At 40.2% G+C, this 23,047-nt stretch overlaps 2 protein-coding genes across 3 annotated transcripts in view; one reads left to right on the forward strand and one right to left on the reverse strand.

Moving 5' to 3' along the window:
* LOC140599530 (uncharacterized) overlaps positions 1 to 23,047 on the forward strand; it is a 263,170-nt gene that overhangs the window by 31,548 nt on the left and 208,575 nt on the right. Inside the window, exon 3 of the mRNA XM_072762686.1 lies at positions 6,562 to 7,016. Within this exon, the coding sequence (XP_072618787.1) occupies positions 6,562 to 7,016 (455 nt within the window). The remainder of the gene's footprint in view (positions 1 to 6,561; positions 7,017 to 23,047) is intronic.
* Positions 1 to 23,047, reverse strand: part of LOC140599793 (adenylate cyclase type 1-like) — a 531,081-nt gene that overhangs the window by 4,516 nt on the left and 503,518 nt on the right. Inside the window, exon 3 of one of the 2 annotated variants that reach the window (XR_012002788.1) lies at positions 1,327 to 1,544. The gene's annotated coding sequence lies outside the window, so the exon portion shown is untranslated. Of the gene's footprint in view, positions 1 to 1,026; positions 1,545 to 23,047 lie in introns of those variants that run through there. The other variant, XR_012002780.1, reaches the window with a different exon arrangement.

Here is a 23,047-nt window from a genome sequence, read left to right on the forward strand (position 1 = left end):
GTAATGTGCCTGTAGATGATTAACAACTAGCTCTCTAGGGGGAGAGAGGCCCATTTCAGTGTTTGCTTCTACCTGCTAGAAAAAGCCCATTGCGACGTTTGCTTCTATCTGATAGATTTCCATAGTATAAATACTTCCACCAGGGCCAATTTTAAGCTACTAATAGTCTAACAACCAGCTTGGAAGATTCTTGAAAACTTGGTAATCAGTTTTTGCCAGCCAAGAACCAACATAACACAACAAGCCAGCTCCAGTCCAACAGTCCTGGGGTGTAGATATTAATTATTTGCAGTTCAGAGTAGAATTCGGCTTTCCTTCCTCGATATCCTATATTCCTGTTTCTTCTCTGTGGATAGAATTCTTCCCAGCAGACTAGAAATTCTACTACTGGGATGCCTGGGTGGCTCAGCAGTTTAGCGTCTGCCTTTGCACCCAGAACATGATCCTGGAGTTCCAGGGAGGAGTCCCACATCAGGCTCCATGCAGGGAGCTCCATGCTTCTCTCTCTGTGTCTCTGCCTCTTTCTCTCTGTGTCTCTCATGAATAAATAAATAAAATCTTTTAAAAAAGATTAAATAAAGTATGTTTGGAGGAATTAGGATTGGGATTCTTCTGAAGGTAGTAGAACTTTCTTTTAATATCTTATTTATTTAATCATGAGAGACAGAGAGAGAGAGAGAGAGAGAGGGGCAGAGAGACATAGGCAGAGGGAGAAGCAGGCTCTATGCAGGGAGCCTGATGTGGGACTCAATCCCGGGACTCCAGGATCCCACCCTTGGCAGAAGACAGATGCTCAACTGCTGAGCCCACCTAGGTGTGCCATATTTAATCTTCTCAAGAAATATTTCATGTGTTTTCAGCATGCTATGTATTGTGGTATACAAGAATACAGCCACCCAATATCACTAGTGTCGTTAGAGTCCAGGATAGTCCATCTTGAATAAAACCATGTGCTATCAACAGGCCAATCAGCGTCAAATAGCACCAAAATCAGCACAGTTCCATGAAGAGATGACCAGGCTTACATATTATTTCAGCAATCTTCAGGGTCTTTTAATTTCCCGTAGGCAACTAAGAGTATAAATGGTGTAACTACAGATATGGCCCAAGAATATGCAGATGTAATTACACAGGATGGTTGGAATCTAGGAAGCAAACATTTCTCTGAATGAGGATTTAGAGGAAACATAATATTCAGATACACAGTTCTTTCTAGCATGAAGACAAATGTCATAGAACTACGAAGAGTACTTTAGCTCCTAGACCACAGCTCCATTCCAAAAAGGTTATTTTGCATTTGCACAACTAAAGCAGAGTTAGGTTTACCTGGAACTCAGGGATGGTTTGCCTCCACATATATCAAGTGTCTCCTTTTAGGAGGCAGATGCTTGTTTATATATTTTAAGTGATGATATTTTCAGTTTTCAGTGTCTACTCCTGCTAGATCCCAGTCTCAATATAGGTCACCTTCTTCTTTATCAAAATCAGCTTTTTCTCTCTCCTTAATGGTATCCCAAATTTTGGGCTGTATTCTTGACACCAAGCTGCAAAGAGAAGTGAACACAATACTGTCCCCAGGAAGTTCACATTTCAGTTGGGGAGAGATACAATTATATATACCATTAACTATAACAAAAATAAGAGATAAATAGAGGTACAGACCAAAGACGGAATTAATCGTTAAACTAAGAACATAAGGATCATAAATTCATTTTCTAGTAGCCATTAGCATCTACGTGCTGTCTGCTTTGACTATTTTCCAGCGTGCCCACATACACTTTGAATTTTGCATCAGACCCATGTGTTTCCTGTTCAAAAATACTTAATTTCATTTTTACAAGTCACCATTAGATTTTTTTTAAAGAACTTGACAAACTGATCACAAAATATACATGGATAGTGATGCGGTATTTCTCTGTTTAAAGTTTACATTATAGATTCTGACTAGAATATATATGATCGTGCAAAAAAAAAAAGTACTTGTATTCCTATTCAAATTGCTTCTGAGAAGCAAATCTCTAAATATATTATGGAAGGCAATAAAGATATTTTGTTTCCTTATGAAAAAAATATATAGAATAGTAAATATATAAGAATATTCTAAACAATTTGAAACGAGAAATAAAAGGGAAAGTAGACTTACACTTAGATAGCAAGACATAGAGATATAGAAATCAAAAGAATGTCAGAAAGAGACAAATCAATTAATTAAACAGTATCTGAAGCAGATCCATGCATATATGGAAATCTGATAACAGCTACAGGTAGCATTTCAAATTGGGAAGAAATAGGTGAACCATTTAATGAAAGTTGTTGGTACCACTGATCATCCCTATGGAAACAAGAAAAAAAATTGGTTTTCCTTTCCTTCCTCCCTCTAAAAAACAAATGTTCACATCACAGAGCTGTTACTCTATTACGTGGTTGTTATCAGGAATGAAGTACATTTATGTGTAAAAATTTGAAATGATCTTCAGACTGTAAAGTAAAAAAAAGCAAGTTATAGAAACAATCTACACAGCACAATCTTATTCACGTGTGTTTGTGTAAGGGAGGGGAGTGAGAAACCCGAAATCCCAAATATTCATGTATATATGAATATGCATGAAACCCCCAATGTACATGTATGTATGAAGACACACAAAACCCCCAGTATACATGTATATGTGAATACACATGAACAGAAAAAGTATATACATGCCACAAACTGCTACCGTGGTGACCACGAGGAGGAGTGTTAGAGCCAGGTGGGAGTATATGTGGGAGTATATTAGTCTTCATTCCAAACCTCCATAATTGCTTAATTCAAAAAGAAATAATACTATGGACAGTCACATGGAAAGGGTTGTAAAAATTATAAGTCACTAAATAAGTACATAATTATTTAATAAATGAATCTGTTCAGCGAGCTTTCATGAAGTCTTCTTCCTGCTAGTCATGGGCTGGCTCAGTGGTCTTCCAAATGTGGTCTGGGAACTCCTCAAGTTTTCTAATGCTATCTCAGGGGGTCCATGAGGTCAAAGGAATACTAATATGTTTGGGAAAAGCTGGTAGGAAAGGAATAACTTGGAAAAGGTAAGGAAGGGCCAGGTTGCCTAGAGTTTGCCCTTCCTCGTTGCCATTTTTTCTTCCAGGATCATTTCAATTTTAACAAGGCTTTTTCTGACCCCCCCACCCTCAATTCCACTTTCCTCAAAGGTCCAGCACTACTTCATTTGTTACTTAAAAATGCCACTTCCATAGAATTTTTTTTACACGTGTGTACAAAAGTCTTGTTTCCCCACCCCGTTTCTATACTTCAAGCTCCTTAAAAGTTTGGGTTTTGTTTTTATTTTTAAGTAGTCTCTACACTCAACATGGGGATTGAACTCACAATCCAGAGATCAAGAGTCACATGCTCCACCGACTGAGCCAGCCCGGCACCCCCAAGTCTGGCCATTTGAGTGAAAACTGTTGGGCTGGCGGGATCAAGGGGCATTGGGAGGCACCAACAAAGTGGCGGTGGACCCTCCGTCTTGTCACCCTCGCCTCGGGATTTTCCTGCCACCAGCAGACCCTCCGAGGACACATCCTCTCGGGAAAACAGGACCTATGCAGGAAACTGGAACCACACCTTATCCAAACCCCCATATAAGGGCATAAGCAGTTCTCGCCCCATACCCATTCCCCCCCCAGTAACAGGCCCTAATACCTATCACCCCATTGGGACACAGCCTCTTACCCCTCCCCTTAAAAAGCTCGCCTGTGGGCAGCCCCGGTGGCTCAGCAGTTTAGCGCTGCCTTCCACAGGGCGTGATCCTGGAGACCCAGGGGGTGATCCTGGAGACAGGGGTGGGGGTGTGGGGGTGTATGTGATCCTGGAGACCCCAGGCATGATCCTGGAGACTCCGGGTATGATCCTGGAGACCCAGGGGTTGATCTTGGAGGCCCGGGGTGGGGTGGGGGGGTCGGTGATCCTGGAGACCCCGGGCATGATCCTGAAGACCGGGGATGGAGTCCCAGGTCGCGCTCCGTGCTTGGAGCCTGCTTCTCCCTCTGCCTGTGTCTCTGCGCCTCTCTCTCTCTCATGAATAAATAGAAGAAATCTTAAAAAAAAAAAAAAAAAAAAAGCTCCCAGGTACTCCCTTTGGGCGCGACTTCCCCAGCTGTGCTGCCTTGTCTGAGAGCGCATCCCAGAGCGCTTGCCTCCACCCACCATTGCTGGGCCTGTTTCATTTCACTACCAACCAGATCAAACCTATTATGAAAAACACGTAACACGTGTGTACCTTCTACCTGGAAGCATGTGCACCTTGCGAGGGGGGGTGGGGGGTGGGGGGTGGGATGAGGGTGAGGGGGGGTTGGGGGATGGAAAAAGTCATTGAAGGAATTACTTGGACATCCTTAAGGCCTGACAATTCATTCGTTTCTCCAACTGCTGTCCTATTTATGCAATAAAGAAAACTTTCTGACAATCTTAACCTATTAGTCTCTCGGAGACAGAACTATCTCTCCTCGTTTAAAAAGTAAATCGCCGACTTTAAAAATCGATTTCACCTTTTTTTTCCCCCACTGGTGGTGGTGGTGGAATTATTTAAACACTTCCAAGGCTCAAGAGAACATCAGTCCTTCCGCATCAGGTTCCATCATTCATGAGAGCGAGGAGCGAACTCAGGTGGCAAGCCCACGCTGCCCCCACGATGTCCCATCCACACGTTTCTCCACCTATAAAATTCCTCGCTTGCTAGCTCTTCACAGTCTCCACTTGGTCATCCTTTGACCCTCCGCCGTATTCACCCTACCTACGGGGACCCCGATCCTCTGCAGGAAAACGAGACTTCTGCAAGCAAGTTACTTAATTTTTTTTTGTAACAGCTTTATTGAGATATAATTCACATATCATATAATTCAGTATATAGTTCAATGACTTTTGGCATATTCACAGAGTTATGCATCCATCGCCATAATCAATTTTACAAATTTTCATCACCCTAAACAGAAATCCTGTATCCCGTAGTCATTACCTGACAATCTTCCATTGCCCATTCCCAGCCCTAAGCAATGACGAATCTAGTTTCTGGACATTTCATATAAATGGAATCACACAATATGTGGGCTTCTTTCACTTAGCATATGTTCTCAGGGTTCATCTATGTTGAGGTTTGTATCAGCATTTCATCCTTTTTTATGGCTGAGTAATATTACATTGTATAGACAAGCCATATCTTGTTTATGCACTCATCAGTTCATGGACATTGGGATTATTTCCATTTATTTTAGTTATTATGAATAATGCTGCAATGAACATTTGTTGTTTTAATAAATTTATTTTTTATTGGTGTTCAATTTGCCAAGATATAGAGTAACACCCAGTGCTCATCCCGTCAAGTGCCCCCCTCAGTGCCCATCACCCAGTCCCCCCCACCCCCCGCCCTCCTCCCTTTCCACCTCCCCTAGTTCCTTTCCCAGAGTTAGGAGTCTTCATGTTCTGTCTCCCTTTCTGATATTTCCCACACATTTCTTCTCCCTTCCCTTCTATTCCCTTTCACTATTATTTATATTCCCCAAATGAATCAGACCATATGTTTGTCCTTGTCCGATTGACTTACTCCACTCAGCATAATACCCTCCAGTTCCATCCATGTTGAAGCAAACGGTGGGTATTTGTCATTTCTAATGGCTGAGGAATAGTCCATTGTATACATAAACCACATCTTCTTTATCCATTCATCTTTCGATGGACACCGAGGCTCCTTCCACAGTTTGGCTATTGTGGACATTGCTGCTATAAACATCGGGGTGCAGGTGTCCCGGCGTTTCATTGCATCTGTATCTTTGGGGTAAATCCCCAGCAGTGCAATTGCTGGGTCGTAGGGCAGGTCTATTTTTAACTCTTTGAGGAACCTCCACACAGTTTTCCAGAGTGGCTGCACCAGTTCACATTCCCACCAGCAGTGTAAGAGGGTTCCCTTTTCTCCGCATCCTCTCCAACATTTGTGGTTTCCTGCCTTGTTAATTTTCCCCATTCTCAAGGGTGTGAGGTGGTGTCTCATTGTGGTTTTGATTTGTATTTCCCTGATGGCGAGGGATGCAGAGCATTTTCTCGCGTGCATGTCGGCCATGTGTATGTCTTCCTCTGTGAGATTTCTCTTCATGTCTTTTGCCCATTTCATGATTGGATTGTTTGTTTCTTTGCTGTTGAGTTTCATAAGTTCTTTATAGATCTTGGAAACTAGCCCTTTATCTGATACGTCATTTGCGAATATCTTCTCCCATTCTGTAGGTTGTCTTCTAGTTTTGTTGACTGTATCCTTTGCTGTGCAAAAGCTTCTTATCTTGATGAAGTCCCAATAGTTCATTTTTGCTTTTGTTTCTTTTGCCTTCGTGGATGTATCTTGCAAGAAGTTACTGTGGCCGCGTTCAAAAAGGGTGTTGCCTGTGTTCTCTAGGATTTTGATGCCAGTTACTTAATTAACCGCGCTGAGCGCCCGGCGGCGGAGCTCCGCCCCCCGTGGGCGGGGCTAACGCAGGCGGACCGATTAGCCGGTCCGTCATTAACAAATGATCCCTGAATCTTCCTAGGGGAGCGCAACGCACAGCAAGGCCCAATCAGAGGCCGCGGCTGCGGAGGGGGCGGGGCTGGGCAAGCGCCTTCCCACCTCCCAGCCTCCCGCCGCGGCCGTGGGGCGGCGCGCTCCTCGCCGTCGCCTCAGTTGCTGGGAGAGGGAGGGCGGGGGCGGGGCCTGAGGTGGGCCGGGACCGGGGCGGGCTGGGCGGGGGGCGCCGGAGAGAACGGCGGGGAGGCGAGGGCCGGCTGGGCGCCTTCGACGAGCGCCGAGGCGGTTGGCGAGGCGGACGGGGCGCAGCCTTCCCGGTGCGGGGAAGCTCCGGAGCCGGCGCCCCAGCTGCCGCCCCGCCCGCGCTCCTGCCAGCGCCACCTCATGCTGCCCCGCCCGTGCTGGGCTCGGCCGAGACCCCGCCGCCCGTCCCCGCCCCCGGCTCGCCGGTCAGCGGCTCTTCGCGGTTCGCCACGCAAGGTGAGAGGCGGCCAAGGTGGGCGCGCGGGGGGAGGGGAGCCTGAGGAGCCTGAGGAGCGGCCCCCCCCGGACCTGCTGTCGCGTCGCCGCCGCCGGGGGTGCGCGGCGGGGGAGGGGCGCGGAGGAGGGTCCGTGTCGGCGGCGGCGGCTCCGCGTTCTCCTCCGCACTTTGGAAAACCTCGGCCGGAGCGGGCTGCGCTGTGTAGCTCGCGGCTGCTTGGCCCGCTGCATCCGGTTACCTGCTCCGCCCTCTGCCTCCCCCGGAGCTTCGTCCCGGGTCCGCACGGCCCGAATCACCCGGTTCGGACCCACGTTATTGGAGCCGGGGGTGGTGGGCGGTGGGTGAGGACGGAGCGACGGGGACTCTTCTGCGGGGAGGCGTGTGCAGATCCGGATGCTGTTTTCTGTCCTGCACGGAGGTTTCGGGCTCTAACGCGTTCCCCGATTTCTCTCCCTTCTGCTCGGGACAAAGAACCAAGAGACGGTATTTTGGTTGTGTGTGTGTGTGTGTGTGTGTGTGTGTGTGTTTGCATTGGAAGGTTTTCTTTCGCTACGGTAAAGGGTAAAGAGAAATAGAAGGGAGTGATTGTTTTGGGGGGGGGGCGCAGGATTTTCTTGTATTTTGTAGACGACGGCTGGATGATGTGGAAGTTGCTGTTCTCTTTGGTGGTGCATTTGTTACTGGGCAATGAGACTTTTGACAGGTAGTTCCCATTGCGAGCGTTAACAGGTTTGAGACCTTTAAAAAGTCCAAGGAAGCGCAGTAATCATCCTAGGAGAATGAGGATTGTAAATTGTGACTTTGCCAATACGGGAGCACCTCCTTTTTAAAAGTAGAAGGTAATTAGAAACGGGAATGATTCGTTTTTGATGGATACTTTCAGAGGGTCTGGTTGATGAAGTTTGAGATAAAATGCTAATTAAGTAATTGAGCCTATGTAAGGGGTGTATGAAATCGGTGCTATAGACAGTAGTGTTAGACTCTTCATTTGGTTCTGTGTTTGGAACAGTATCTGGCCTAGGGAGCCAGTTTTCCAGCGGTCTCTCAGTTTCTGCAGGTCGTGCCAGGGAGGTACTGTGACTGCCCTTGGTTTCTGCTTTTGAAAGATGTTTGTATAAGGATCAGCCTTGGAAGATAGAGATAGTGTCTTCCACCGGAGCAAAGAGCAGGCCTGCGTGTGGTCCAGTGTGGTGTCCCCCGGAGTTAAAGACAGGCGTGCTTAGTACCCACGATACAAGATTGGGGTGCTCTAAGCTTAGGTTTCTTCTGGTGTAACACAATCCATTGCCTGTGCAGGTGTCAGCTGGCCCTTTGACCTTGCCTGCTGGGAACTGGGGTTCCGGGAAGGAGAGCAAAAATGTTGATGCTTCGGTTTATGCTAGCTTTGGCCTACGTTATTATTGTGAGTAGCTAATAAACGTCCCTGGTCTCTCAGCCATGAGTCTGCCTTCTACCATGGTAAGCTAGCCTGCAAATAGGCTGAAGTCTCAGATCTTTCACTCTTGTTTTCTCTCATGTGGCCCACCTGTTGGAAATTCAGTACAGGTGAAACAAATATTAGTTCTTAATGTTTAGACACAGTCTAAGGTCTCTTTTATTTGCATTTTAATTGGTTAAATAGGCTAGTAGTCAATCGGGATCTGAATTTTGCGTAATTCTAGAATTAAGGTTTATCATGTGCCTGGCCATGACATTCAGACCTGAATGAATGAGAACAGGGGGAATAAAAGCTCCGAAACTAAACTCTGCGACAGGTTTTAAGTTCCAGATTTCTCAAAATGTTCTATGCGATTCTAGTCTAAATATATTTTATCTTGGTGTTTGTATAAGCAGCAAGAATTCAAGAAAGCATATAAATTGGAAGGTAATGGTTTTGTTTTTATACTGAGAAAGACAGAGTCTCTAACAAATGATTCTTTAAATACACTGTTACAAAAGAGGGTCATTTTCTATAAATTAAAAATACTACCTATCCTGAATCTTATTAACTTGAATATGTTCTTCCTTCCTCTCTCTCCTTGTGAACTTACTCTAATACTAGCTGAGATAAAACTTTAGCCAGCACGTTTCATAAATAAATAGGGTTCATTTCATCATCTCTGTTCTTCATTCTCCTAATGAACTTGTGGGTACAGTCATCATGGATCAAACTATATAATCCCTACAGGAGCTAAGCTAGTTATATGAGTTGGAGAACTATGAGTTGGAGGTGAGGAGTGAAAGGGAGGCGGGCAGCAAACTCAGCTCTTGCAGATTGTCATGTAAGAGAAGAGAGGGCCAGTATTTTTTTTTTTTAAGATTTTATTTATTTATTTATTCATGAGAGATCAGAGACGCAGAGACACAGGCAGAGGGAGAAGCAGGCTCCCTGCAGGGAGCTGGATGTGGGACTCTATCCCAGGACCTGGATCATGACCTGAGCCAAAGGCAGATGCTCAATTGCTGAGCCACCCAGGTGCCCTCAGAGGGCCAGTATTGAAGGGTGTGTGTGTGTGTGTGTGTGTGTGTGTATATCCTATATATTGAAGGATATATATATATATATATATATAAAATATATATCCTATATATTGAAGGATATATATATATATATAAAATATATATCCTATATTTTGAAGGATATATATATATATATATAGTATTTCTTTTAATGAGAAGTCTGAAGCCCAGATTTTTGTGTGAGCTTTCTCTAGTATTAGATAATGGCAAGTAAATTAAAACACACACACACACACACACGCACTCACAGGCCCATTCTTTAGGCCAAACAAAACAAGTTTTGTTGAGGCCACAATCATGTTGCAGTTATACTTGTCCCTTTTAGATAGTGGTTTTCATTTAGCTCTACTAGAGGCACTGGTATACTTATTAGACTTTTAGGGGTATCTGGATGGCTCATTTGGTTTAGCGTTGTCTACCTTCCGCTCAGGTCGTTATCTCACAATCCTGGGATCCCAGGATCAGAGCCCCAAAGGCAGGCTCCCTGCTGAGCAGGGAGCCTACTTTTCCCTCTCCCTCTGCCTCTCCTCCCTGCTCATTCTCTCTCTCAAATAAAGAAATAAAATCTTTAAAAAAAAATTAGATTTCTAAGCCTAGCCCTCCAGAGAGCCCAACTTGGCATAGTTTTAGAATTCTAGAGTATAATATTAAATTGTACTGTTTCATTAGGTCAAGCCATGTTATATTCCAAAACAAAATTGATCATAGGAGGATTCCTTAGGAAATTAAGACCAACATTCAGGGTATAGAATAATAGTTTTCAGCATTATCAAACCTGATATTTCTATAAACCATTTTTGGTGTTCTCTGTTACCCTAATTGGAATTCATAGAAAATAAATCTTCTGAAATGTTTTTATGCAAAAGAAATAAAGCTAATTTATAATGAAAAAGAATGTATTATTTATAAATGCTCAGATACAATTACAGTAACTACCAAGACCCCATTGAGAACATGGGTCAAAACTGTCCTTTGATAAGGCTGCCTGCCAGTTGGAAGGAATGAGGATGAGTGACCACATGCTAAAGTTGGATGAGCTACCTCAGGTATGACTGCCATTTTCTTAGTGTGCAGTTATATCCAGGAAAGAGGGAAGGATGTAGAAAACAGATTTTCTTTAGGTACATTATAGGTACCTGAAGTCAGAAAACAAACTGATCTTGGAGAAATGGTACAACATTGTACAATATTTTGTAGTGTATTCAGCAAAAGAGTAGCAAACTCTAAGCTGTTTTGAAAAGAGTACTGAGCATACCCTTGAAAAGGGTCACATTATTTATCCAGGGAAGAGTAAAAAATAAGAACCCATCAATTTTTTTTTAGACTTCTTTACTAACTGGCAGTCTGTAAAATGTAACTGTCGATTTTGGGATTTGATTGCTTTGGGTTCTTGGTGAGAAGTGTAAATCACCTTGTGAGTACAAGATACAGTGTCAAGGAATTAATAGTATTTAAGATTGATCCATATTGTCTACCAGTTTTATATACAAACAGTTCTATATACAATATTCACCTTGTTAATGGAAATCATACTGTTGTTTTCAATTTGTGGCTATTAGGAATAAAACTGTTATAAATATTTGTGGACAAGTGTTTATGTAGTATGTTATCATTTCCTTGGGTAAATACTAAAAATTGGAATTTCTTCTTTGTGTCATAAATGTATATTTATACTGGTTGTACTGTTCTGCATTCCCTCCAGCGATGTATGAGAGTTCTAGTTGGTTCATATCTTTGCCAGTTTGGGTGTCGTTAGTCTTTAATTTTAGTCTTTCTAGGATGTGCAAAGGGGAGTCTCATGGTTTTAATTTTGATTTCCCCGATGAATAACGAGAGTCTTTTCTTGTGCTTATTTGCTATTATAGCTTTTTGGTATAATTTCAGTTTTTCTTTTGCAGAGTTTTAAAGTTAAGTAATTGGTTAATTATTGATAAGTAAATATTCTTTATATACGTTCTATATCCTGGTCCTTTGTTAGATACAGTTTTCTACATATTTAACTCCTGTAGCTTGCCCGTTCATTTTCTTTCTTTCTTTTTTTTTTTTCTTTTGCCCGTTCATTTTCTTAATGGTGTCTTTTGAAGAGCTTAAGTTTTATTTTATTTTATTATTTTATTTTATTATTTTATTTTATTTTTTTTAATTTAATTTAATTTAATTTAATTTAATTTAATTTAATTATTTTTTATTTATGATAGTCAGAGAGAGAGAGAGAGAGAGAGAGAGAGGGGCAGAGACACTGGCAGAGGGAGAAGCAGGCTCCATGCACCGGGAGCCCGGAGCCCGACGTGGGATTCGATCCCGGGTCTCCAGGATCGCCTCCCGGGCCAAAGGCAGGCGCCAAACCGCTGCACCACCCAGGGATCCCAGAGCTGAAGTTTTAAATTTTGATTGCCTGATTTATCCATTTTTTCTTTTATACTTAGTAATTTTTGCGTTTTTTTTTTTAAAGATTTGTTTAATTTATTTATTCATGAGAGAGAGAGAGAGAGAGAGAGAGAGAGAGAGAGGCAGAGACACAGGCAGAGGAAGAAGCAGGCTCCATGCAGGTAGCGAGATGTGGGACTTGATCCCGAACCCCCAGGATCACGCCCCGGACCAAAGGCAGGCGATGAACAGCTGAGCTACCCAGGGATCCTCCTGTGTGTGTGTGTGTGTGTGTTTGTGTGTGTGTGTTTAAATATTTTATTTATTTATTCATGAGAGACACAGAGAGAGGCAGAGACACAGGCAGAGGGAGAAGTGGGCTCCATGCAGGAAGCCCGATGTGGGACTTGACCCCGGGACTCCAGGATCACACCCTGGGCGGAAGGCAGGCGCTAAACCGCTGAGCCACCCAGGGGTCCCCGTAATTTTTGTGTTCTAATAGTTCTTTGCCTACCCTAAGTTTACCAAGATTTTGTCTTTTCAGTATTTTTATAGTTTTAGTCATTGTATTTAGATCTGTAATCTATTTTGAGTGATTTTGTATGAGGGTTGAGGTTCATGTTTTCAACCATATGTTAAAGTACTGTTTATTGAAGAGAGTACTTTCCCTTATATCACTTTGTGGCATTTTTGTAAAAAGACATTAGTTGAACATAAATCTTTATTTTTATACTTTTCTGTTCTGTTGATCTATTCAGTAGTAAAGTGTTTTTTTTGTATTGATGTAGCTTTTAAAGCAAATTTTGAATTGGACAGTTTTGTTCTTTTTCAAAATTGTTTTGCTCTTTGAAGTCATTTGCAATTCTTCATAAATTTTAGAATCAGCTTGTTAATCTCTACATGAAAGTCTGCTATGATTTTGATGAGAATTGCATTAAGTCCAGATACCACTTTGGGGAGAATGATTGAACAACATTGACTATTCCTACCTATAAACCTTTTATTTCCTGTTTATCTAGATCTTTAATTTCTCTCAGCACTATTTGATCATATTAGTCTTGTACAGTATTTGTGAAGTTTATATTCCAAACTATTTTACGATAATGTTGCTTAATGATATTGGTGTTTTTAAAAATATCATTTCCAACTGTTGCTAGTTGCAATACAATCAACTCTTGTATATTGATTGTATCCCATTATCTTGCTAAATTCAGTGATTAAATCTTAGTAGTTTTTTGTGTATTCCTTAAGATTTTCTATGTAGCCTATCCTATTGCTTACAGGTAGGTAGTTTCAACTTTTCTTTCAATTCCTAATTGTCATTTTTTCCCCTTACTGTGCTAGGTAGGACCTCCAGTACAATATTGAGTAGAAGTTTAATTTCACTATTAAATGAGAGATGGCATCCTTGCCTTATTCTTGATCTTAGGAAGATGATGTTAGTTGCTCACCATTTATATGTTAGATCTATGAGCTTTTTACAGATGCCCATTATCGAAATTAAGATCTTTTCTATTCCTAGTCTGCTGGGTATTTTAATCGTTTTGGATGATGAATTTTGTCAAATGCGTTTTCTGTATCTATTAAAATGATCGTGTGGGTTTTCTCCTTTTTTCTCTTAATGTGGTAAATTATGTTGACTTTCAGATGTTAAACTTATCTTGCATTCTGAGGATATGCTGTACTTGGTCACCTTTATGTGTATTTCTGGACTTGGTTTGCTAATATTTTGAGGACTTTTTTATGTTTATGAGGAATATTGGTGATGGTTTTCTCAAATGTTTATCTGATTTTAGTATCAAGGTAAAACTGGCCTCAAATGTGTAAAGTGTTCCATCTAATTTTCTGAAAGACGTTTTGTAAAATTAGTATTAGTTCTTCTTTAAACATTTGACAGAATTCAGTGAATCCATCTGTGCTTAGAGTTTTCTTTATGAGAAGGTTTTTGATTAGGGATTCAGTGTCTTGATCAGGGCGATTCAATTTTTATATTTCTTCATGAATCCATTTTGGTAAATTGAAGAAAATTTTCTGTTTCATCTAATTGGTACATTTTTAGTATATGTTTGTTCACAGTATTCCCCAAACCCTTTTAATGTTTTCGGGGCCTGAGCAATGTCCCAGACCTCTTTTGTTTCTGTTTGTAATGTGTATTCTTTTTCTTGCTTGCTATTATTGAGGGCTTACCAACTAACTTTTGGCTTTGTTAATTTTATTTATTGTTTGTCTCTGCTTTTTTTAAAGGTATAATTTTCTCGCTAAGCATATGTTGCCACCTCAAATAAATTGTTTTAATTAACATCCTATTAAAATATTTAAAAATTTTTCTTCTGATTTCTTTTGGGTTGCTTAGAAATGTATTAAAGATACATGGGGATTTTCTGGATAGCTTATTCCATTGTAGTAAAAAAAAGACAACTCTAAGACATAAATCTTTTTTTTTTCCTTAGAGTATTTATTTATTCATTCATGAGAGACACAGAGAGGCGTACATAGGCAGAGGGAGAAGCAGGCTCCAGGCAGGGAGCCCAACATGGGACCTGATCCCAGGATCCTGGGATCACTCCCTGAGCCAAGACGTAGATCTTTCAAAGTTATTGAGACATTTTATGTCCTAACATATTGTCTATCTTGGTGACCATCTACGTGTATTTAAAAAGAAATTAAATTCTATCTACAGTTGTTCTGTGTAGTATTCTGTAAATGTTAGGTGAAGTTGGTTGATAGTGTTGTAAAAATGTTTATTTTATTGGTTTGGTTTTCTTTTTCTTTCTTTTTCTTTTTTTTTTTTTCCGGTCTACTCGTTCTATCAGTTACAGAGAGAAGAATGTTAAAATCTTCTATCATGATTGTTGACTTACCTTTTATTCCTTTACTCCTGGTTAGTTTTTGCTACAGATATTTTGAAGCTTTATCTTATTGATTAATTGCCTGCCCTTTTTAACTCTCTGAAATGTTGTTTATCTCTTGTACTACTGTTTCATGAAGTCTACATTGTTTTTACATTAATACAGCTACACCAGTCTTCTTACCTCTACTTGAATGGTATATTTTTTCCATTCTTTTACTTTTAACCGTTCTATTTAAAGTAGGTCTCTTGTAGATAGTGAATAGTGGTGTCTTGGTTTTTTACCCAACCTGTAAATTTTTGTTTTTAATGGTTTAATTCATTTACATGTTAAGTAATTATTAGTATGGTCGAGTTTAAGACTACTTCTTAAAAATTTGTTTTCTCTTTCTTCCTGCTGGGCCTCTAGTATGTTTGCTTTTCTCCATCCCTTGGCAGCTGTTCTCTGGTAAGCGTCCCAAAGTCTTGCTGTGCACCTGCATGTTAGCCTTCAGCGAAGGCCTTGGAGAAGCCCTAGAGAGACTACTGGCACCCTCACTCTTTGCAGCTCTCTTCTCTCCAGTGCTTAATTTGCTTCAAGCCCCAAATTCTCTGGCTTTTTAAGCTGTGTTCTACTTAAGCTCTAGTTCCCTGAATTGTGGCTGAGAGATAGTCCCCAGGTAGAGAATCAAGACCTATTAGGGTTTACCTCCTGAATTTCCCTTTTTTCTTCAGGGAATCACAGTCCTCACTGCCTGTTGTTCAATGCCCAAAGATAGTTGCCTCATATATCTATCCCCGTTACATGTAGTTGTACGTGGCAGGCAAACTTGTCTTGGTACTGGTTACTCTGTCCTGGTAGGAAGTTGATGTCAAATACTATTATTACATTGCATTGCACCTTTTTAATATGCTCACATGTGGGTAATTTGGTTCTCGATCTCTAGATTTTTTTTTTTAAGATTTTATTTATTCATTCACAAGAGACACAGAGACACAGGCAGAGGGAGAAAAAGGGTCCTGGTGGGGAGCCCAATGTGGGACTCGATCCTAGGACTCCAGGATCACGCCCTGGGCCAAAGGCGGATGCTCAACTGCTGAGCCACCCAGGTGTCCCAGATCTCTAGATTTTTGTCTGATTTTTCTTAGAGATCTCACCAAGTTAAACTATCAAGCTACTTGCATGAGCCCTACATTTCTTCCTAAAACCTTGACCCCCCCCCCTTTTTCAAATTTACTCCTGCATTTTCAAGTACGTAGTAGACCAGTAGTCTCCAAAATGGGATATATGTGTCCCACATTACGAGGTAACATAATTTATTGAGTTGAGGGGAAAACATTAGAATTTAAGTTAAAGTACTTTGATAAGTAGTTTGTCATTAATAAGCATGTCAAATGGCTGCCTTTCACATATGGTATACAAAGCATTCTAAGAGTGGGGGAATTGTCTGATTTTGGAATATGTGTTCACTTGTCACCTGTAGTACCAAGGATTACATGCCTTAGGAAGTGGAATGCATATTAATCCCCATTTGCCCTCTTAAATTAAGTAGTCCCTTGTGCTGCACAACCTGTCAAACTGTACACAGCTGCGAGGGAAGTAATAGGATTTCTATACTGCAGACCCTATTGTGACACTCCCCCCTCCAATCCACCCCTAGCTTGCTGGTGCATACACATACATACGTATTGTAATACAATTTACATGTTCTTGGATAAGTTGGCTTATGGGTTGTAGACTCTGATTTTAACTAAAATGACTGAAAAATTGAAGATCATGGTAGGCCATTATGAGGACCCGGACATAAAGCCCTGGGATCTCAGTTCCTAGGGAATTCCCATATGGAAGCCACTCATGAAAGTGCCTCAGTTTCAGCAGCCTGGAGAGTCCCTTAGTTATAGGTTGTAGGGTATGTGTAATAATTATAAAAAGTGATCCTTAACTCCAATTAATAGCATAGAGAGTTGTATTTAAGTCTGTCATCAAGGTTGGATGCTAATAGCTCAGCTCCTCCCAAGTTTCGGAAAATATGGAAAGCTGCTCGGGGCTCTTCATATCTGATGACTTCTTTAGTGTTATGTAGAGGGATAGATACTTGTCATTTCCTGGCACCTGAATATGCAGTCAGTGGTAGATTAGCCAGCAAGATCTCTATTCTATGGAAAGCTGTAATTGTTGCTGTTCCATTGTTTATTGTATCAGGTATATGGAGTGATGGAGTCTCGATTTTCCAACCAGCCCTAAATTATTTGAATCTTTGAAGTCTCATTTTTTTTAAGCTATGATAAAGATAATACTAATTTGTAAGCTAACAGCATTAGAGTGGTAGAACTGATACTTCATAGGCTCTTTATCAGTCTTTTATTTTTTTATTTATTTTTTCTTTATCAGTCTTATTGTGAGGTTAACATAAGTGATTTTCTAACCAAATCTAATACGTGCCTAAAAGTTTCAAAATTACCAAAAACCCTCTTTGAAATTGACATCCTCTGAATTAATGATGAACTATGCCTTAAATGTATATTACATCTTGGACCATTAGAGGATAGTGGTATGAAGCTATCATGACTAGCAAAACATTTAAAAATATTTTACCCTGATTTTGTTCTTTCAGAATGTCTTGTATATGTGATTTGTTATATACAGGGTACTCTAGTACTATAGTATATCCACATAATATATACATAGGTGCATATTTAAACACTTGTGTTTAAAACAACACGTGAACATAAGTGTCAGCTGAATTGCCTCAGTGTTTTTCCGTGTTTACCTTGTCTTTCAAAAATGGTTTTCAAATCCTCTTCTAAGTTGTAAAAAAACAGGATTCTTCAAAGAACTTTGGTCTAATTTCTTCTAAAACACATTGTCCATAGGTACTCTGGTCACAATAGAATAAATTTATTTATTTATTTTATTTATTTATTTATTTATTTATTTACATTTTTATTTATTTATGATAGTCACACACACAGACACACACACACACACACACAGAGAGAGAGAGAGAGAGAGAGAGAGAAGCAGAGACATAAGCAGAGGGAGAAGCAGGCTTCATGCACCGGGAGCCCGACATGGGATTCGATCCCGGGTCTCCAGGATCGCGCCCTGGGCCAAAGGCAGGCGCTAAACCGCTGCACCACCCAGGGATCCCTTATTTTTATTTTTAAAAGATTTTATTTATTTACTCATGAAAGAGAGAGGCAGAGACACAGGCAGAGGGAGAAGCAGGCTCTATGCAAGGAGCCTGACTTGGGACTCAATCCGGGGACTCCAGGATCACGCCCTGGGCCGAAGGTGGCGCTAAACCATTGAGCCACCTTGGCTGCCCTACAATAAATTTAAAAGTGGGACTCCTGGGTGGCTCAGAGGTTTAGCGCCACCTTTGGCCCAGGGAGCTGTACTGGAGACCCGGGATCCAGTCCCATGTCAGGCCTTCCTGCATGGAGCCTGCTTCTCCATCTGCCTTGTCTCTGCCTCTCTCTCTCTCTCTCTTTCTCTCTCTCTCTCTGTCGGTCTCTGACGAATAAATAAAATCTTAAAAAAAACCCAATAAATTTTAAAGAAAAATGTCATATATAGTAATTGGGATTTATAACTGCTGGAAGATCTTTTTTTTTTTATCTTCCTTATGAATGAATAGTCTTTCTGGGATCTCTTGACTGTCTGTATTCAACATTAAGGATAACCAGGAGAAGAGCCTATAGCACATGACGTTAGTATCTGCCTTTTGTACTGGTGCATGTGGATTTATGTTTCTTCTGTTCCTTATCTTCTAGACTTGACTTGTGTGTCACATGCCTTAACTTGCTTTTACTACCCTCAGCTCATTTCCCCACCCATCTTTTGGTATTAAGGCTTCCATTCCATTTCTCTGACCCTTCCTTTTTGGTGTCCTGTTGTCCTCCCTGTGTTTCTTTCTCTTCTACTCTAGAGATTAGAGTGAGGAGATCACCTAGGACAAGGCCTTAGGTATTTGGATATGTTATGGGTGTGTAGGATGGAAACCTAGAAAGGACACTGAGAAGAGGTAGGAGAAAGCCAGGAAAATGTAGTGTCACGGAAGCCAAGCAAAGAAAGTCTTAACAAAGTGGTGGTTCACAGTGTCGCATTCACGCAAGGTCAAATAAGAGCGGCCAAAAACATTTTAGTGTTAGAAACATGACAGTCGTGCAAAGCATATTTTGATGGAGAAGTAGTAGGGGAAACTCTATTGGGGTTATACAATGGGTAGAAGTAAAGAGATGTGGATAGTTAAGACAACTCTAGAGAATTAAAGGAATTATGCAGTAGTTGGAGAGAGAAATGGAGTTATTGTTTATTGCTTTTTTGTAAACGGGAAAGGCTTAAGCATGTTTGTTATATGAAAGAAGAGTTCAATCAAATGAGCTATCAAATATACCAAAGAAGGGATTTGTGAGGTGTTCTGAGAAAGCAGGATTGATTGATCGAAGGCATAGATGGAAAGATTGGTGACTTTGAATAGAGGGAGAGACATTTTGTTACCAACAGGAGAGAAGGTAAGAGTAGGTACACACACACACACACACACACACACACAGGGTTTGTCTACATGTGTGCAAAGTGGATTGCATTTCCCAGTAAAATGTATTATAACTGCAGATCTTGTTGAGGCCCACTTGCTACTGGAGATCATACATTTATAGTGATACCTGTCTGCCTTACTGTGCCACTCAGCACTCTCTGAAAAAAAGCAAAGTATTTTAGGGAGTGCTATTCAAAATGTGGTCCAGAAACTTCTAATAGGGTCTGAAATGAGATCGTTTGCCACAGGAAAGTATGAGGGAGCAGGGACAGCCTGGTTCCTGAGATTCTTAGAAATATTCAGGAAGCGAACAGAGCCCCACACTGAAAAGAAACTGCTGCAAATAAAAGTTGATGAGAGTAGGAACTTAAGGGTAAAGAGGAGAATAGACACAGATACATGTGGGAGGGGGCACTGGAGGAGGCAGATCTCAGAAAGTATTAGGGAAGTGGTCACACTTAAGTACCTTAGGTTTGAATACTTTGTGGTAACAATATAAGAGGAAACCTTTGAACTCTGAATCTAGGAAAGCCTTCTCAGTCTGTTTACAAATCTTACATAGGAAACTTAAAAGTATAGGAAAAGCCATCCAACTATAATAAGGTTTATAGAAGGTATTGTAATTTTATGTCATTGGAAGATAGTATAAGAAAAAGGACAGTAGTCCTCTGAATAACAGATGTAAAGAGGTGAAGATAGCAGTATATTTTGTCTTAAAGCACAGATATAATTTCTACAAAATAAGCTGGAAAAATAAAACAGTATGTTATGAAAAAACAAAATAAACTGAATTAGAAAAGTTTGTAAATGAACTCCTATGTTATAGGAGATCATGAAAAACTGACAAGACTTGAGGAACGAATGAGAAATATTTCAGAAATGAAGATAAACCAGAAAGTTCTTGAATGAGCAGACACTCTAGAAAGTACCACAAAAGAAAGAAATGATGGAAAAAGACAAGTGAAAACAAATCAAGTAAAGAGCTGAAAGAAATTCATAAAGTGAGAAGAAGATCTTATATGCATGTGCACATAAGTATATGGACATTAATAAAAGTGCCCGGACTGACAAAAGAAACAGGAAAAAAAACAAAAGCAAGAAAATGCCGTTAAAAGATGAACATCTATATTATAAGGGTTCATCATGTGCTTAGGAAAATTGAAACAACAGCCACCACTGAAATGTGTTCTAGGGCTTTTAAAGGAAAAAAAAAACCAACTTTGGGCACCTACACAAAAAGACTACATCACTTAGGTGGAAAGAATGCCAGATTATCAATAAACTCTCCAGCATTAGTACTTAAATCTGGAAGACTGGAGTAAAGATTTTTAAGATTTTTCATAGAAAAAAAATGTGAATTGAGGCACACATCCAGCCAACTGATGTTTAAGCATAAAGACCACATATAAGAACTTTAAAAGTATTGTTCCTATGAGCCCTTCCTACGGATACTAGATTTTGTTGCATTTTATTTCTCACTTTGGTATGCTTGGTGATATATATTTATATATATATTTTTTTACTTATTTGGGAGGAGTGTAGACATGACCCTTAGCCCCAAACATAGATTCTCTTTTTTAAAAGGTTATTTGTTTATTTTTTAGCTTTACTGAGATAAGATTAACATACAGAAAGCTGCACATATTTAAATGTACTGTTTGATGAGTTTTGGTATATGCAAGGATAATCCCCTATAACTGCAGTATAATTAAATTAAGGGGATTTGACATTAGTACAGTGCTATTATCTAACTACATGATCTATATTCAAATTTTGTCAGTTGTCACAATAATGTCCTTCACAGCAGCTTTTTCACCCCCTTTGATGGTGGGGGAAATCCAGGACACAGATTGCCAGCACGTACTATGGAATAGATTTGTGGACAAGTTCCAGAGGGTGAATTTCCAGCAAATCCCACTGGTACAGCACCAAAGTGTGAGTGATGGCTGTTATCTTTTCTAACAAGGTCTGACTATTGAGCTCTGAAGGGAAAATTCTTCCTTGGGGACTCTGTCCTAGCCTTAGCAGGAGTGGCTATTTTGTATCATATTTATGACATCTGCTGCTGTTATATTCTTGAGCACTGTCTCAGCTTCTTACTGGCCACTCCTACTTATCCCAGTTCCTTGAGGTAGTTAATAATTATTTCTGTCAAATGTTGTTTTTTCAGACTTAATGTTTGATTTCTCTCCTTATTCATCATTTTTGGCAAAAGTAATGCGTCCCCTTCAGTGCTTTACATTAGGAAACCATGATGTCCTCTTGTCCCATTGCTGTTGTTTGGCTTTCATCACTAGTTTGAACTGCCAGATTTCTCCACTTTTCCCCCTTTGTAATTAATAACTTCCTGTGAGATACTTTGGGTCTCTGTCAGTGTTCTGTTCCCAAAAACTGTAGATAGCATCCACTGCTGATTCTTCCCTTCATCATTTATTATTGTGATGTTGCAAAATGGTGATTTTTCTGTCCCTCTCAGCTTATTAGCTGATACTGTACTGTATGAATGAGACTTTCCTTTTCCATTTATTACTGTGGGCTTGTGAAATTTTGTTATATTATGAACCATTCCTTTCATTATTTTGATAACCACATTGTTCCAATTTGGGCAGTAGGAACCCCTTCAAGTTGAAATCTTGTCCTTTGACATACACCTATTGATTGTTGAATACTTCTAACTTTCTGGCAAACCAGATAGTTTCTAGGCTTATCTTCTACTTTTACTGATACAGCCTTGGTTTTTCTCTAAGGAGCCCCAATTCCCTTTTTAGTGAAGTCCAACTTGTCTTGTATGAATTTTTCTTTTGTTTGGTATTAAGAAATCTTTACCTAACATGTTTTCCTCTTGAAGTTTCCAAGCTTTAAGTTTTACATTTAGATCTATGATCCATTTTGAGTTAATTTTCATGTGTGATATGAGGTATGGATCCAAGTTCATTTTACTTGTGGATATTTAATTTTTCCACCACTGCTGTCGAAAAAGCCATCCTTTCTCCTACTGCACTGCCTTTGTCAAGTATCAGTTGTCCACGTATGTCTGGGTTTATTTTAGGGCTTTCTGTTCCATCGATCAGTTTGTTATTACACCAATACCATGCTGTTGAGTCTTGATATTAATGCCAAGAGATCTTTTAGCAGGAAAACAATAGGCAGGATGTTCTGCAGGGAATTTTTTTTTCATTTTTAAATTTTAATTCCAGTATAGTTAACATACTGTGTTATATTAGTTTCAGGAGTACAATATAGTGATTCAGCGTTTCTATACATTATTCAGTGCTCATCATGATAAGTATACTCTTTAATATCTATCAGCTATTTCACCCACCCCCTACTCATCTCTTTCTGGTAGCCATCAGTTTGTTCTCTATAGTTGAGTCTGTTTTTTGGTTTGCCTCTTGTTTTTTTTCTTCATTTGTTTTCTTAAATTTCACAAGTGAAATCATATGATAATTTGTCTTCCTCTGACTTCTTTCACTTAGCATTATAACCTCCAGATCCCATCCATGTTATTGCAAATGGCAAGCTTCATTCTTTTTATGGCTGAGTAATTTTCGTGTGTGTGTACAGGTGTACACACCACCTCCTCTTTATCCATTTGTTGATTGATGGACACTTGGGCTGCTTCTATAATTTGGCTATTGTAAATAATGCTTCAGTAAATGTAGAGTTCCATGTATCCTTTCAAATTAATGTTTTTGAGTTGTTTGGGTAAATATCCAGTAGTAGAATTACTGGATCATAGGGTAATTCTGTTTCAAAAATTTTAAACAACCTCCATACTGTGTTCCACAGTTAG

This window comes from Vulpes vulpes, chromosome 7, assembly GCF_048418805.1.
Source record: "Vulpes vulpes isolate BD-2025 chromosome 7, VulVul3, whole genome shotgun sequence".
NCBI classification, from domain to species: domain Eukaryota; kingdom Metazoa; phylum Chordata; class Mammalia; order Carnivora; family Canidae; genus Vulpes; species Vulpes vulpes.